Source organism: Arvicola amphibius, chromosome 13, assembly GCF_903992535.2.
Source record: "Arvicola amphibius chromosome 13, mArvAmp1.2, whole genome shotgun sequence".
NCBI classification, from domain to species: domain Eukaryota; kingdom Metazoa; phylum Chordata; class Mammalia; order Rodentia; family Cricetidae; genus Arvicola; species Arvicola amphibius.
In genome coordinates, this window is record NC_052059.1 from 17,367,260 (window position 1) to 17,384,702 (window position 17,443).

General features: G+C 39.4%; 1 protein-coding gene across 13 annotated transcripts in view; it reads left to right on the forward strand.

The window, feature by feature from the left end:
* Mycbp2 (MYC binding protein 2) overlaps positions 1–12,053 on the forward strand; it is a 233,109-nt gene extending 221,056 nt beyond the window's left edge. For all 13 annotated transcript variants that reach the window (XM_038310598.1, XM_038310599.1, XM_038310607.1 and 10 more), the window contains 6 exons: positions 1,062–1,250; positions 1,987–2,094; positions 3,271–3,480; positions 5,984–6,091; positions 6,946–7,111; positions 11,228–12,053. In XM_038310598.1, coding sequence (XP_038166526.1) covers positions 1,062–1,250; positions 1,987–2,094; positions 3,271–3,480; positions 5,984–6,091; positions 6,946–7,111; positions 11,228–11,343 — 897 coding nt within the window. In that variant the 3' untranslated portion in view covers positions 11,344–12,053. The remainder of the gene's footprint in view (positions 1–1,061; positions 1,251–1,986; positions 2,095–3,270; positions 3,481–5,983; positions 6,092–6,945; positions 7,112–11,227) is intronic.
* The last annotated feature ends 5,390 nt before the right edge of the window (positions 12,054–17,443 follow it).

The window sequence follows — 17,443 nt, forward strand, 5'->3', positions numbered from 1 at the left end:
CTCTTTGTTCCAGCCCAAAGGTGACCTTTGTGTTGCTTATTCATCTATATCATAAGTATTTAATTTTGTTCTGGAACCAGTTAAAGTATCTAGCCACATGGGGCAGAAGAGATGGCTCGGTGGCTGCTCTTGCAGAGAACCCAGGCTTGATTCCCAGCATAAGCCTCCATGGGCAAACACACACGCACAACACACATGAACAGACAGCGGGCACACACACACACACACATGCACAGACAGTAGACACACACACATGCACAGACAGCAGACACACACACATACACATATATACAGGCAACAGGCACACACAGAGAGAGACAGCAGACACACACATACACATATACACAAACAATGGGCACACACACATGCACAGACAGCAGACATATACATATATATACAGACAACAGGTACATACACATACATGCACAGATAGCAGAAGCATGCACATACACACATGCACAGACAGCGGACACACACACATACATACACAGACAGCAGACACATACACAGACATACACAGCACACATACATACACACATGCTTAGACATTGGCTCACCCACATACACACATACACAGGCAGCAGACACACACATGCACAGACAGTGGGCACACGTATATACACACATAAGAAGTTATTATATATCTGACCAGAGTTTCTTGCTAATTTATTTGCCTAAAGCAAACTTGTAGTATCTGAGTAAATATCCTGAATAATATGAATCCTGCTCTGGATTGGATGGTATTCAGATTGTGAGAGATAAGTAAGGTGTGATTTTGTTGTTTTTGTTTTGGCAAAAGAGGCTCGTGACTAGGAGATTTTTACATCAGAACTTTATGGTTCTTGCCTGTGTATATGACATCAAATCATAAAGTCGTAGTTCACTTTTTATCATTGCCTTTTATGTGAAATCAAATCCTTTAATTATATTAAAAGTAAAAACTCTGTTAATCCTAGTTTACACTCAAGAACAGAATGGTTATTTTTCTAATAGGTATGTCTTGTAAAGTAGTGCGTGCCCTTTGTAGTTGTTGTAAAGCCATTGCAATTCATCTCCACTAGGAATATGCTAAGATAGCCTGCAGTAAGACCCATCCTTGTGGACATCCGTGCGGAGGGGTTAAAAACGAAGAGCACTGTTTGCCCTGTCTGCATGGCTGTGACAAAAGCGCGACCACTCTCAAGCAGGACGCCGACGACATGTGCATGATCTGCTTCACTGAGGCGCTCTCTGCAGCCCCGGCCATCCAGGTTGTCTCAGCTTTTAAATGGGCCTGGATTTCAGCAGGAGGATGTAGAAACATGTTTCTGAAATATAAAGATTATTAGAACTTTCTTTGGGTTTGCCAAGGAAAAGTGTCCTGTAAATATATATTCATTAATATATGTTGAGAAGACATTCTGTTATGTCATGTTCTGCTTCCTTCTGCGGGTCCACCTATTACTTGATGACTTCTGTGAGCCTGTGTATGAAATAATATGAAAGGAAAAATGACTGGAGTTTCAAATCACTAAGCTCGTCTTAATTTCAGACAATATTAGTATATACCTAGTCTGTATTTAGTGATATGTAATTCAGTACATAATAGAAGTTAGCACTGTATTTGCTAAATAAGAGCTTTAACTTTTGACTTTTATGTATATATTCAATTTCTATAATTAATTCTTAGATAATATTCTCAACAAAATTTTAACTCATTAAATGAGTAGTTTCTTTCATCTATATGATATATATAGTTTCACATTTCCCTGACCTAACCTACTTTACATATGTAGTTTTTATATTAGTGGCATTAATGCATTATTATAAATTAGAAGTTGAAATCCTAGTCAATAATTCCCGGTAAAGTCCTAAGATCTCTCGGTACTAAAGTGCTTGGTTTTTCTTTGCCGCCTTCACACAGCTCTCCCACATTGGAGAGTCTCCCTGTTACTTGAGTGTTGTCATAACTGCATTTGCTTACGTCCTTCTGGTTCTTTCTTTAAGCTGGACTGCAGTCACGTATTCCACTTACAGTGCTGTCGGCGAGTTTTGGAAAACAGATGGCTTGGTCCAAGGATAACATTTGGATTCATATCGTGTCCCATTTGCAAGGTGTGGAAGTAACCTGAACGTACTTACTTACGTTTTATTTCTTCTCATATTTGCTTTCATCTCAGATAGCTACCATGTGTTTTTTCCTGTTCCTGTTTTCTGTTCCCCCAGGGTCTATTATTTTCTGTCTGCATCCAAGTAGAACCTGAAATAAAAATATAAGCTCTCTCTAGAGTGGTTATGAGTTACTAGAGATATACTTCAGTGGTAAACTGTTTTCTTATCATTTAGACCTTAGGGAGGTGGCAGTTATTATCATTGAATTGTCAGGTAAAAGCTGCCTAAATTTAATATAATATAATATAATATAATATAATATAATATATGTGGCAGGAGAAATGTTCCTTTAAGCGTCATTGTGTATTATTGGTGACTACATCACTGTTCAGACCTACTGAGAGTTACGTCATATGACATGGTTGTCAGTGACTAACAGGAAAAGGACCCTCTGGTGCTTGCAGAACTTGAGATGTGCTATTAAAAAGTGAACTATTGGCATTTAGTACCTTTAGAACAGATGCTCTTAGAACTAGTTAAAATAAGAACATTTCCCTGGCATTACAATACTTTTTTATACAGCAGTAAATAATGATTAATAAAACACCTCTGTTAAAGAATGTAACAGTGTCTTCTCTATTTATCTTGTTTTGTTAAGTACAGGCTGTTGTAATGGGCTTAGTATGAAAGAATCTTAGCCCAATCGTCTCTTAGTTGGACTAGGTGATAATCCAAAATTACAGTATTTTTTTCTTCCTTCTCATGGCACTCCAGAACACAATCATGTTCAGGAGTCTGGAAAAGGCAGAGAAGATGGTATAGAGAAAATTAGCCGTCTCTGGCCTGACACTCTGCCCCATGTCCAGGGAGCCAGGACACACTTAAAACCCACACATGAGGTCATGAGTCCTATCTGTGGCAGCAAGACACCCTTTTTTCTCAGAACAGCTAAGACTAAGGGAGATATATTTCAATCAGGAAATACAAAGCCAAAAATGGAAATTTTTATGCAGAGCTCTGATTCTCCCATTTTCCTTGCTCTTAGCAAAATAGAACTTTTAAAAGTACTTTTCAGAATTATTTTTAATCCTGGCACAATGGTTGGTACTTGAGTATACACTAAATGTTTGTTGAACTGTTCCATAAATGCTTCTGTTAAAAATATTATTTGTATTTCAGAACAAAATTAATCACATAGTATTAAAAGACCTGCTTGATCCAATAAAAGAACTCTATGAAGATGTCAGAAGAAAAGCCTTGATGAGATTGGAGTATGAAGGTCTACATAAGAGTGAAGCAATCACGACTCCTGGTGTCAGGTTTTACAATGACCCAGCTGGCTATGCCATGAATCGATATGCATACTATGTTTGCTACAAATGCAGAAAGGTATGCTACAAAGTATCCTCAAGAGCCAAGCACTGGAGATTGCCCATATAATTAAATTATATAGTGACATACAATTATTCTTAAACTTTAAAGCTAGAAATCAAAAATTAGAATGTTTGGCGCAGTATTTCAAATTCAAGTAATTTAGTTAACTGGGGAGAGGGAAATCCTTTTTACCTAAACAAACTTTTTCTAAAGTTTATAGTATTTCCATACAAAGGATACTTCTCACCATGACTAATCCGCTTTTGCCTGTACAACTGATTCTCAAATAAACCTCTCTATTGCTGCTCTGTGGATCTCTCTTTTACCACCTTTCCTACTTACTAGACTGTATCTCCTTATTTTGGGTGATCTCTGGTACATTCATGACATTTCCTGCTACACCATTAGGACATCCCAAATTCTTTGAGGTTTATTTACCAGACATTTGAATTTCTCATAGATCCTTTAGTGTTGGCATCTGATATAATATACTTCAGCCTTCACTTCCCCAGTGTATACTCCATCCTCTGATTCTGCCCACAGATTTCTGAGTCCTTGTTTTCTGTTATTATCTTGTGCAAGTCTGTCTTCTTTTGTAACTGTAGTATCTTCCTGAGTTTTTCTGTGCCATCCTTAAACTCCATTCCTTCTCTATGGTGCTGCTCGTAGATCAGTGTTTCTAAACTCAGCTCTTTCTGGGCCATTCTTCTTTTCTAATCTTGTAGCACTGTCTGCCGCTGCAGTCTCACCTCCAATAATACACTGAACAACACATTCTCCCAAACTCAGCCATGACTGCTCCACTACCGATGGCCCCTGTGCTAATACACAGTTGGCTTCTCTTTCTGGAATGTTCTTCTCTACCCCTGCTGAACATTTTACTTCTACCATAATAAATACACAGTTGCACTCCGACTACTTCAGGATTCAGCTCTGGTTTCTTCTCCTCTGTAATGTGCTCACACTTCCCAGCATCATCACCTCTGCCTACAATTCTCCTGTCTTGCGTACATCCATTGTAACACTTAACATACACTATTTTTGTTGGTTTACTTGTCTCTATGCCCCATTTTATAAGCTCTATAAAGACAAAGAATGTATTCTTTTCACTTCTCTATATCCAGTACTTGATGTCTAGTAATACTATGAATACTAGATTAATTAGAGAATGAATAAATGAGTGAAAGAATGATAGGGAGGCCTTCACTGTAATACAGAAAATGAAAGTAATGAATGGGAGGCTAAATAAATGATTGATAGGCACATGAATATAGAGATAGTTCTAAAAGGAAAGACCAAGGGGATGTATTTGTAAGAGCGGTATTATTACAAATAATAAAATGTCCTTTATGTGTGATCACTGTGCAGACATCATAAATGAATAGTGTGCTACCCCTGGGGTAGTAGTCACAAGTTTAAGAAGCCAAGCCAAGTAGAAGATACAGAAAACTGAAAAAGCTGAAATAAGCAAATTGGCCTGGGATAAACAACATACTAGAAAAGCCAGATTTTGCTGACAAATGGCTATTTGTAAGCTCTGCATCAATGGAGCCTGTCTTTTTGACCTGTTTTTCTAGGACAGATAATAGGTTTATATTGACTCACCTTATTTGTTTTCAGTTGGATCTAGCTTTTTGACTACAGACATAATGTACATGTAAATTGTCTCAATTTCTTGGCCTCATTTATTTTGTACCCAAAATAAGTAAAAATAAATTGGCCATCATACTAATTTCATTCTAGTTTTCATATTGGATATTATTAAGATTCTGAATATAATTATGGTTTATAAGTATGAATAGTATTCTGAATAGAATTCATTAAATTTCTGTTCATTTCAAAATTATATGATCAGAAGATATTTAAATTGACTTTTTGCTTTCTTTTAAGCTTAGAATTTTAATTCTGTCCTAATTTATGTCAGGCACACTTTCTTATGTCTTACTGTGACTTAGGAATTGATAAGCATGTTTTAAGCACTAGAAAGAAATACGTTGTTTAAGATTTCAAACTGAGAAAAACTCGAGAAAACATCATTTGTATTTACTTGATAACTTATTCCATATATTTGTTTGGAATATGTATATTCTCTCATCATTTTCCTTTAACAGCACAATTTTTTAGGCTTCCTCCTTCTGAAAATGTGTCTGCATTCCAAATTGGAATAGTTTTTTTTTTTATTAAAAAAAAAGACATGGTGGCACATGCCCTTAATCCCAGCACTAGAGAGTGAGAGACTAGCAGATCTCTCTGCGTTTCGGGCCAACCTGTTGTATAGAGCAAGTTTTAGTACAGTCAGGGCTGCACAAAGAAAGCCTGTGTCGAAAAAAACAAAACAAAATAATAAATGAGTAAGCTACCTTTATTTCTGACCCTGACTCTCCCTGCAGTTATCAGTACAGATGTGCTCACATGGCATTGTGAGGGAGTGGCTAACAGACAAGTCTTGATCGGACACCCACTGCAGCCACATTGTGTCTCTGTGCTTGAGCTTCATGTGAACATGGTTTTTCCGTAGGCGTATTTCGGTGGTGAAGCTCGCTGTGATGCTGAAGCTGGACAAGGAGACGATTATGACCCCAGAGAGCTCATCTGTGGTGCCTGTTCTGATGTGTCTAGGGCTCAGGTATGCAGAACATTTTATTAGACACTATCAAAAGTCAACGTTGGGCCTGGAGAAATGGCTCAGCAGTTAAGAGCACTTGCTGCTCTTCCAGAGGACCTAAGTTTGGTTCTTAGCACCCTCATCAGGCAGCTCACACCTTCATTAATGCCTCCTCTGAGATGTCAACACCCTTCGCCTCCACGGGCGCCTGTACTCATATTCAGAAACACACATGTAGACATGCACGCATCTACAAAGAATTAAACATAATAAAAATAAATATTTTCTTAGTCAAAAATCTGTCTTTAAAATCAGGCCAATTACCCATGTCTCACTCTACCCTTGCACATAGTATATTCCGGTATGTATCAGGATCATAGATGATTTTCCAAATGTTCATGTATATTATTTCTTTTTACTGTTTTCATTTTATAGTTGTCTTCCATGAAGTGATCACTATATTAAACAAGGAAATAAATTTACTTAGTTCATGTCATAAACCTGCCCTAAAACTTTCAGGCTTTCCCATCTTTAATGAAACTTTCATAGTAGACCTATGAGATTGGTAGGTAGTAAAATACCACTGTGCAACTTGCTAGCTCACTCATGAGGAAAGTAGTTTGCTCATTAGTCAGATAGATTGTGTGGCAGATTAAACTTGAATTTAAGGCTTTAATCAGATATTTTGGGCCACATATTTACTCATTAATTTTTATAACCTATATCATTGGTTTTTCAATCAGCTTTTGGAGCTACATATGCTCTCAAAATAATTAATAAGTAATATACTTATTAATTGTATACATTTATTCAACTACTGTAAGTATAGTTGAAATGGCTCACTATAATCTTGTGTTTCTCATCTTTGCTCATAGATGTGTCCCAAACATGGGACTGACTTCTTGGAATACAAGTGTCGCTACTGCTGTTCAGTGGCTGTCTTTTTCTGTTTTGGAACAACACATTTCTGCAATGCTTGTCATGATGATTTCCAAAGAATGACCAGCATTCCTAAAGAAGAGCTCCCACACTGTCCTGCGGGTATGTGTTCGATACTGTCAGCTCACAGCTGTGGCCTCTGTGGTATTGAGTTGTGACTGCTTCCAATGATGGAAGATGGTCCCTGATGGCTTTCTGAATGTGATAAAAGCAGAGGTCATTGAAGGATTAAGAACCTCGAATGAAGCATCTCCCGAGGAAGGAGAGTAATGTCTACTGAGAATAAGAGAGGCCTGCTGCCGGGGAAGGAAACACAAGTCGTTTGAATTTTAATGTCTTAAAGTCATGGCAGAACTACATGTTTGTTTTAATTGATTTTCGGGTTGGGGAGATTAACTGTGGTGCTTTGAATATACTAGCAAATGCCATACCATTAAATAGAGTCTTTGTAGTTTTTAATTTGGTGACAAGGTCCCAGTAATTTCCCAGGCTAGCCTAAACTCATTCTATAGCCCAGGTAGAACCCCCAGCCTGCAGTCCTGCCCTCGCCTCCTGGCTGGTTGGGATAGCAGGCCTGGCCACTAGGCCCAGCGTGTATTGTTGTGGGGCTTGTGTTTTTTTTTTTTTTTTGGAGGTTGTTTTTGTTTGTTCATTTCCTTAAGGAGTTTTCCGTAAAGGGGACAGATGATTTGATGTCGAATATCTGGGAGGTAACAGCACAGTGAGCACCAGAAAGCAGGGAAATTAAAGAATCCACCAGGAATGCAGAAGAAAGACTATCCATGGAGATCAGGCTAAGGAAAAAAAGAACACAAAACCCAAGAGTCTGAAAAAAAAAAAGTGTAAGATGTCAGGAACCTCGTGGTCACAGAGAAGAGAATACCAGACTTGAGAGTTAGTAGGTAGGGAGAAGTAAATAAGAACAAGAGGAGAATTTCATATGAGCTGTGTCTGTAGTTAGTATTAATACAAGTGTACAAGTGACAATGTATAGTTTTGTTCAAGCTCGGAAGCATACCTCCCACCCAGGGCTTGTACAAATGGCGGGTCCCCTAGAAAGTGGTGCAGTAGCTTCACTCTCATACTCACCACCCTGCAGTCCTAACTGGGAATACTGTATGGGGAAAGACAAGTGGGCAACACTTCATGTAATAGTAAAAGTTGGCAAATGACACTAGTGTCCAACAAGGAAGTAGGCAGATGACATTAAACACTGTCAGTTACTATTTAAAAATAGGAGAAAGAGGAGACAAAAGATGAGTGAGTCTCTGTAGTGATGTGCATGGATCTCTAGCACAGCGTAGGCGAAAAAAGCACTGATGAGTGTTTACACTGGGCTGCCTGCGAGACGAAAGGGGAAAGTGGGATATACACACACTATGTGCATAAGTAAATATTGCAAAATAGACAGGAAACAAGAAAACTGTAATTGATTAATTGTTGAGGAGAACTGGGATAAAACTGTAGAGATGAGAGGATAAATAGATGATTTAAAAGAATCCTTTAACATTTTAACTTTTTAAGTTATTGAAATATATTGCCATTTGATTTGTATCAAATAAAAATTGTTTCACTGATCTCCATCAAAACCTCGTTTAACTGGTAGCAGACTTAGAAAGAAGCAAATTGAGAAATGATTAGAGAGACCAGAGTATTAAGGGTGACTGTCAGTAGACAAAGATGGGAACCATGAAAAAGGAAGAGAATTGAAGTAAAGTCAGCAAATGGAGTGAAGAGCAGGGAGTATCAGAGATGATTTTAGCTCTGAAAAAAAAAAAAACAGCATTCAGTAGAGGTTGTAGGTCTGGGTCTGGAAATAAACAGGAACCAGGAGAAAGTCCATTGTGCTACCTGCCCTTATGACCCGGGAGGCGCCTGAGCAACAACCAGTTTTGAGTTGAGAACATTTGAAGATGAGCAGAGTCATCTGGGAAAATCCAATTTTACGAATAAAGGGAATTGTATTTTCTTAAAACAAAAATGCTAAAAATGATGACATTTGCAAAGAAATAAGTTCAGTGGTGGGGTAGTAGCGTGGATGAGAGGTCAGGCCAAGGCAGGGCTTCCATGTGCATGCGGATGTCCAAGTCAGACTCCAGAGGGACTTTGTCCTTTAACAAGTGTGAGTCACAGGAGTGAGACAGCTCGAGTGAAGGCAAAAGGAAGGCACTAAGTAATATTCATCCCTTGGGCATTTTCATGCTTTTTTCTTATTTAATTTTTGCAAGCCTCCAAGGTAGAGAATATTATCTCCATGTTCACAAATTGAAAGTTGAGCTTAAAGAAGTTGGTGAACTGGAATAAGCTGATACATTTTGCCTAAAATTTGCCTTCCCAGCCTCACACTCCCCTTTGTCAACCCGTCAGAGAACTGGAGTAGAAGTTAGCAGAGTGTACAGTGATACCGGTAGAGAAGCTGGTCACACACAGTGTACTTGAGGGATGGTGGAGCCCTTCTCTAACCACCCTCCACTCCGTTCAGGAGTACAGGCGAGGAGCCGAAGTAGACTGTCAGTCTTTTTAGAGTCCATGACAAAATGACAGGAATTCTCAAGTAACTAATAAGTTTAACTCATCCATTCTGGAGTTGGGCAAGTCTGGCATCAAGATTCTGGCAGCTTAGTGTATCAGGGAGCACTCCCTTGTTCCTAGGCAGTGCCTTCTTGCTGTGCTCTCACATATCAGAAGGCCTCCCAGGTCTACTCACTCACAATGATCCCCTTCCTGTTGACTCAGGCCCGTCCCAAGGCCCCACCTCCTAATGCCATCACATTTGTGATTATGTTTCAGGCTGTGAATTTGGGGGCCATCCAAATGTTCAGGCTATAATATAATTCCCATATGTTCATTCCTATTCAATGTTTATACCACCATGTAAGTAAAATATTGCTGTGTCCATCTAGCAGGTGACAGATCTAGGAATCAGGGCAGTCAAGTTAATTGTACCTCAGTCTCTTTATACAAAGAATAGTGGTGATGGGGTTGGATGGCTATGGTGCTTACGGGCGCTTACAGGTCATCTGCTTTTACTTCACTGTTGCTGTTTCTCACCATGGTGTCGGGTAATGTTTGCGCTCCTTGGGAATACAGGTCACTCCGTTCACTGTCAGTCCCTAGTACCTGGCAACACTATTCACACTCTTAGGTCGTGAATGATTGTGAAGTGAATATCCCCATATCTTTTCCTTGTGGAAATCCAATCACTGCAGTATGCAGAAACCACCACAGATGGTTTCATTGCCTGCACTAGATCTGCAGTGTTGTTTGAGATGGGAGGTCTGCTCCAGTTTATAATATATGACAAGCGGAATCAACTCATCACCCAGCATCTGGTGACCTCCCTTGTTGATCCATCCTATTTGTTTAAAGCAATATAGCTGCCCTGGTCACTGTCAGCTCAGACCACTGCCCAAGCCAGCAACTGGTGTTTCCTCTGAGATTAGCTGTCTTCACTTACACACCCATGCCTTGCCCTCTTCTGTCCATGTTCAGGAATGGTAATAGTGGCTAACATTCATCACATACTTTCACCATGCTATTTATTTATAATATAGTTTAACTTTTTAGTAGGAAGGGTCAGGTTTTGTTTTTACATTTGTATAAGCCCACTTGTTTTCAGACTGGTGTCTTTCCCACGGTGTTTCTTCCAAGATTACTACAGTCTATTATTGTAATGTTCATATTTTAAACTCATCTTGACTCTGCTACTAATCTCCTTTCAAACACTTTTAACAAATGACACGCATTAACAGTCTTCCCATTTTGCCAGTGTACAAATTTTTCTTCAGTGATTGTAGATATGAATATGGTTTATTTGTATTTAAGTTTGATCTTACTTGTAAAAAAAAAAAAAAAAACTTCCCCCACAAAAATCTCCTGTTTTTCTGTGCAGAATAGTTTTCTGCTAAGTTAAGGTGGGAGATTCTTGTGACCACTTTTGCTTCTTTCTTTAAAATGAATTATCCATCTCATCTACCAATAAAGTTTTGTAGCTCAGTGGTTCTCTGGGTAGAACATTATAGGTCAAGGACCATTTCACTTTATTACCTGATATAGATACGTGTATCTATCATGCCGAAGTTTTCATGGTGAGCATATTTATGGTTTATTTATCCACAGTAGTATTATTTCTTTGAATAACTTGATTTTTATTCATATGACATTTATTTGTATGTGTTTTAAAATTGCATTCCTTTACCTCCTTCAAAATGTGTGCAGGTCCCAAAGGCAAACAGCTAGAAGGAACTGAATGTCCACTCCACGTTGTTCATCCACCCACTGGGGAAGAGTTTGCTTTGGGGTGTGGAGTGTGCAGAAATGCTCACACGTTTTAAAACATTCAGATCCTTTGTCTTCAAAGAGAATACTTGCCTTCATGCAATGGAAGGATGCAGTGAAGTTTAAACTCCGCTCAGGATAAGAACGGGACCACTTTACATTGGTGAAAACGAACCATTCACAGTGCAAGAATGATGCCAAATACATATACATAATTCTTGCTACGGAACGTTTCCCTGTTATTTTGGTTTATCTTCTTTTGAACCAAGATATCAAACTTGTGAGGTGTTTGCATGTGGCCATTTCCGTCATTGGCCTGTGAAGCATTGAACATTTATAGATAATTGGTATAAAAGGATCACCATACTCATGAACTAAGAATGATGCTGGCTTTCAAGCAGAAAAGAAAAATAATCACTGTTTATTGTATACTGCCTTTTGTAATCCTGTACAATTGCATCACGGGTAGGGATAAAAAGAGGAATATTCTGGTTTATTTCCTAGACTGTTATTTAAAAAAATTGTGTTAGTAAGACCTATAAATGTAATAAGTATCACACTGTATATAAAGCTATCAATGTTTGTCCTATATAAGAATTACTAAATTACAAAAGCAATTTCATTTAAACTTCTAGGTTAAGTTTGAGCCTGAAATTTTAATGAAGTGCAATACTGAGTGTGCCTCATTATCTTGCAGCTGTAAACATATTGGAATGTACATGTCAATAAAAACCACTGTACATTTTTATACAGTGATAAAGTCTAATATTTGTGTAAAGAATTTTTTGAAAAACAATTTGAACAGCTTATGAAGCCTAAAACCCACCTATAACACACTCATAATTTTCCTGTTCAAGAAAATAAAAATATCAATAAAGCACACTGAAGGTATCTTAAACACTGGGTAGAAAATCATGAAAATAAATACCTAAAGATATGTCTTCTCATAAACACATGTGCCAAAGACAGAAGGAGGCACATAGGAAATGAGTCTGCATCTTTCTTCTATCCAGAGCCTTTTTCACCTTTTACAAAATGGTTGTTGTCTCTTCTACATACTCTAATGGGCACAACTTTCCACATACTTAATTATTAGTTACCTATTTGTTTTGCTGGTGTTTGGATTTTCTTTCCATTTGAGTTATTGGAAATGTTAAATTTTAGATTTATAATTAATCATGAGTCAGATTTTATGTATTTCATGACACCAAGGAAAGATTTGACCTGTTTTTTTTTTAATTTCCACTGTTAGAAATAGAGAAGTTTGTCGGTATATAAATTATTAACAAATACAGTGTCGCTAATTTATTTTAAGCAGCTTTGAGAAGTTTAAAACAACTTTGGGAGCTGGAGAGCGAGCTCATCAGTAGAGTGCTTGCCATGAACATGAGATCCAGAACGCATGGCTGGTAGGTGAAGGGGGGGGGGGGGGAATGGATGGACGCATGGACAGATGGACGGACGGACAGACAGACAAAAAGTTATGTGTAGTAGCACTACCTTGTCATCTCAGCTCTGGGGACTCAGAGCCATGTGCATCTCCAGGACTTGGTGACTAACCATCCTAACCTACTCAGCAAGCTCAAGACCAAAGAGAGACCCATCTTTACAATGCAAGGCAGATGACTCCTGTGAACAGAGGTTTACCAGGCAGGCGCACACGCGCACGCACACACACACACACACACACATGCACACATGCACATACAAACACACGCACACAATACACCCATGAGGGTGGAAACACAAAGGGAAGAAATGGGGTTTGCCCTTTGTCTTATTTAGGGTTTCTGTTGCTGTGAAGAGACACCATGATCACAGCAACTCTTATAAGGAAAACATGTAATTGAGGTGGCTGGCTTACAGTTCAGAGGTTCAGTCCATTATTATGGCAGGGAGCAGGGCAGCATGCAGGCAGACATGGCGCTGGCTACATCTTGATCAGAAGGCAGCAGGAAATGGACTGAGGCACTGAGTGTATTTGAGACCTCAAAGCCCACACCCACAGTAACACACTTCCTCCAACAAGACCATACCTCCGAACAGTGCCACTCCTATGAGATAGTGGGGGGCCAATTACATTCAAAGTACGATACCCACCATGTTTAAATCCCTTTAATACAACTTTAATACAGCACTGGAGACAGGATGGTAAAGTCAAGATAATCCTAGGCTACACAGCAGTTTTGAAATCACCATGGGATAGATAATATTCTGTCCCCAAAAGGAATATTTATTAAATATTATTTGTGTGTATGTATATATGTATACATATATGTATATATATGCTATCAGTTCTTAAAACAGATTACTAATAACTCCTGTCTTTGCATGCTTTAATAAAATTTATAAAAATACCCAATCAAAAGCTTCAAAATTCATGAAAAATCATTATTGGTTTGTATATTGGGGGGGTTGTGAGAGCATAACTAAAGCCATTTAGTTGTAAGAGTGATATTTCAAAAGCAGAGGTGGACCGCACAATGGAGACTAAGAGCCAGAAGGACCAGGACAGATGTGCTGCAGTCCCTAAGAGACCGCAGGTGCCAGCCCAGACTACTATAAGAAAGTTTAAATCACCATGGATGAAGAAAATAAGGCTATTCCATGATAAAGCGAAATTTATACAATATCTGTCTACAAATACAGCCCTATAGAATGTGTCAGAAGGAAAACTCCAACTTAAGGAAGTTGACTGTACCCATGAAAACACAGGAAATAATCTCACACCAGCAAAATCATGGGAACACCCACTGAAACCGTTTATCTAAGCTAATGGGAGCTCACTAACTCCAGCTAGATAGGGAAGGAACAAGATAGGACCAAACTAGTCCCTCTGAATGTGAGTGACAGTTGTATGGCTGGGGCAGACTGCGGGGCCACTGGCAGTGGCACCAGGATTTATCCCTACTGCTTGTACTGGCTTTTTAGGATTCTCTTTGGATGGATACCTTGTTCAGCCTAAATATAGTATGGCTTGGACCTTCTCTAAAGCAATGTGCCTTACCCTCCCTGAGGAGTGGATGGGTGGAGTGGGGTGGGGGAAGGTGGAGACTGGAAGAGATAAGGCTGGGAGGAGAGAGAAATACGATGCAGGACACAGGAGGTCAGGAATAGTCTGAGGATGCAGTCTGATTCAGTCTGAGCATGAGGTCTGAGGATGCATAGAGACATGATCACTCCTTCAGTCTGAGGATTTGGTAGGAAAAAAGTCTCTCTAATGGCTGGCTGCATTGCCATTCTGATCTCTCAGCTTTCACCCCCTAATATCTGACTCCGGGTTTTTATTATTAAGAACAATTAGAATTTGTGTTATAAGAAACTAGATATCAAAACACCAAATAATCCAATTAAAAATGGGGTACTGATCTAAACAGAATTTTCTTTTTTTCCTTTTTTATTATTTTTTATATTTTTCCATTCGAATATTTACACTTCCTTCTCTCCCAATCTCTTCCTGCTCCCCCAGTCATCCTCCTCACTCCCCCTCCCTGCTTGAGAGAGGGCAGGGAGCCCCGCCCTGTGGGAATTCCAAGGCCCTCCCCCCTGCATCCAGGCCTAGGGAGCTGTGCATCCATATAGACTAGGGTCCCAAAAAGCCAGAACATGCCATAAAAACAAGTCCCAGTGCCTTTATCAATGGCTTCTCAGTCAGTCCCCATTGTCAGCCACAATCAGAGAGTCTGGTTTGATCACATGCTCATTCAGACCCGGTCCAGCTGGATTTGGTGAGCTCCCATTAGAACAGGCACACTGCCTCAGTTGGTGGACCAACCCCTTGTGGTCCTGACTTCCTTGCTCGTCTTCTTTCTCCTTCTGCCCTTCAACTGGACCTTGGGAGCTCAGTCTGAGTTGCTCTGATGTGCGTCTCTGTCTCTATCTCCATCCATCACCAGATGAAGGTTCTATGGTGATAGTCAAGATAATCATCAGTGTGATAGTGGGGCACTTCAGGACAGTTCAGGTACCCTCTCCTTTGCTGCCCAAGGACCTAGCTGGGGACATCTCTGTGGACACCTGGGATCCCCTCTAGAGCCAAGTCTCTTGCCAACCCTAAAATGGATCCCTTAAGGTAGGTATCTTCTTCTCTGCTCCTATATCTGCCCTTCCTCCATCTCCACCCTCCCACTCCCCCAAGCTATTGCTAGTCCTTCCCTTCTCCCTTCCCACTCCCCCTCTCCTCTTCCCCCAACCTCACCCCCACCCCTACTTCCACCCCCATGATCACAACTTTTGCCTGGCAATCTTGTTTGCTTCCAATTTCCAGGGGGATCTATATATGTTTTTCTTTGGGTTCACCTTGTTATTTGGCTTCTCTAGGCTTGTGAACTATAAACTTAATGTCCTTGGTTTATGGCTAGAGTCCACAGATGAGTGAGTACATACCATATTCATCTTTTTGGGTCTGGGTTAACTCACTCAGTATAGTGTTTTCTATTTCCATCCATTTGCATGCAAAATTCAAGATGTCATTGTTTTTTACCACTGAGTAGTACTCTAATGCATACATATTCCACACTTTCTTTATCCATTCTTCCATTGAGGTTGTTTCCAGGTTATGGCTATTATAAATAATGCTGCTATGAACATAGTTGAACAAATGCTTTTGTAGTATGATTGGGCATCTCTTGGGTATATTCCCAAGAGTAGTATTGCTGGATCCTGGGGTAGGTTAATTCCCAGTTTCCTGAGAAACCGCCACACTGATTTCCAAAGTGGTTGCACAAGTTTGCATTTCCACCAACAATGGATGAGTGTTCCCCTTACTCCACATCCTCTCCAGCAAAGGTGTTTTCGATTTCAGCCATTCCGACAGGTGTAAGATGGTATCTCAAAGTTGTTTTGATTTGCATTTCCCTGATCGCTAAGGAAGTTGAACATGACCTTAAGTGTCTCTTGGCCATTTGAACTTCTTCGGTTGAGAATTCTCTGCTCAGTTCAGTGCCCCATTTTTTAATTGGATTAATTAGAATTTTAAAGTCTAGTTTGTTGAGTTCTTTATATATTTTGGAGATCAGACTTTTGTCTGTTGTGGGGTTGGTGAGAAGATCTAACAGAATTTTCAATAGAAAAAACTCAAATAATTAAGAAACACTTAAAGAAATGTCCAACATCTTTAGCCATCAGGGAAATGCAAATCAAAACAACTTTGAGATTCCATCTTACACCTGTCAGAATGGCTAAGATCAATAACACAAGTGACAGTCTATACTATTGAGGATATGGAACAAGAGAACACTCACTCCTTCATTGCTAGTGGGAGTGTACACTTGTGTGGCCAATATGTAAGCCAATATGGCAGTCCTCAGAAAGTTGGGAATTCATCTACCTCAAGACCCAGCTATAACACTCTTGGGCATATACCTAAAGGATGCTTGATCATACCATATCCATAACCATATCTATTGTGGTTTTATTGATAATAGCCAGAAACTGGAAAACAACATAGATGTATAGATGTTCCTCCACAGAAGAATGGATAAAGAAAATGTGGTACATTTATACAATGGAGTATTGCTCAACTGTTGAAAAAATATATCTTGAAATTTGCAGGCAAAGGATGGAACTAGAAACTTATCCTGAGTGAAGATAAATGATGGAACTTCACTTACCCTGAGTGAAGATAAATATGGAATGTGTTTGATTATAAGTGGATATTAGCTGTTAAATAAATAATAACCAACCTATAATCTGTAGACCTAGAGGGATTAGGTATAAAAGATTAGGGTGAGACACACGGATTCCCCTGGGAGAAGAAAATAGAATACGTTTTGTGGGTGGACTGCAGTCAGGTGGGGGTGGGAAGAGTAGATAGGATTAATGGAAGGAATGAGAGGCGGGACACTGAGTTGAGAGGCATTTGAGGGATGATATAGAAACCTAGTGCAGTGGAAACTTTGGAAAATGTATGAAGATGATTCAAATTAGTTCTAATAATAGTGGAAAGGGAGTCCCAATTGGTCATCTCCTGTTATCTATCAAAGGAAGCTTCTGGTACTGGGACTCCATTGCAGTCAATTGTGTTGTTGGCTAAAGTGGTCACATGGAAATCCAGACTGTTGCTAAGACAGTGGGTTACTCACACAAACTTACTGTTGGGCCTCATTTCTGAGGACAATGCCCACAGAACCCATTGATCACGGAGAAGTCAACCTT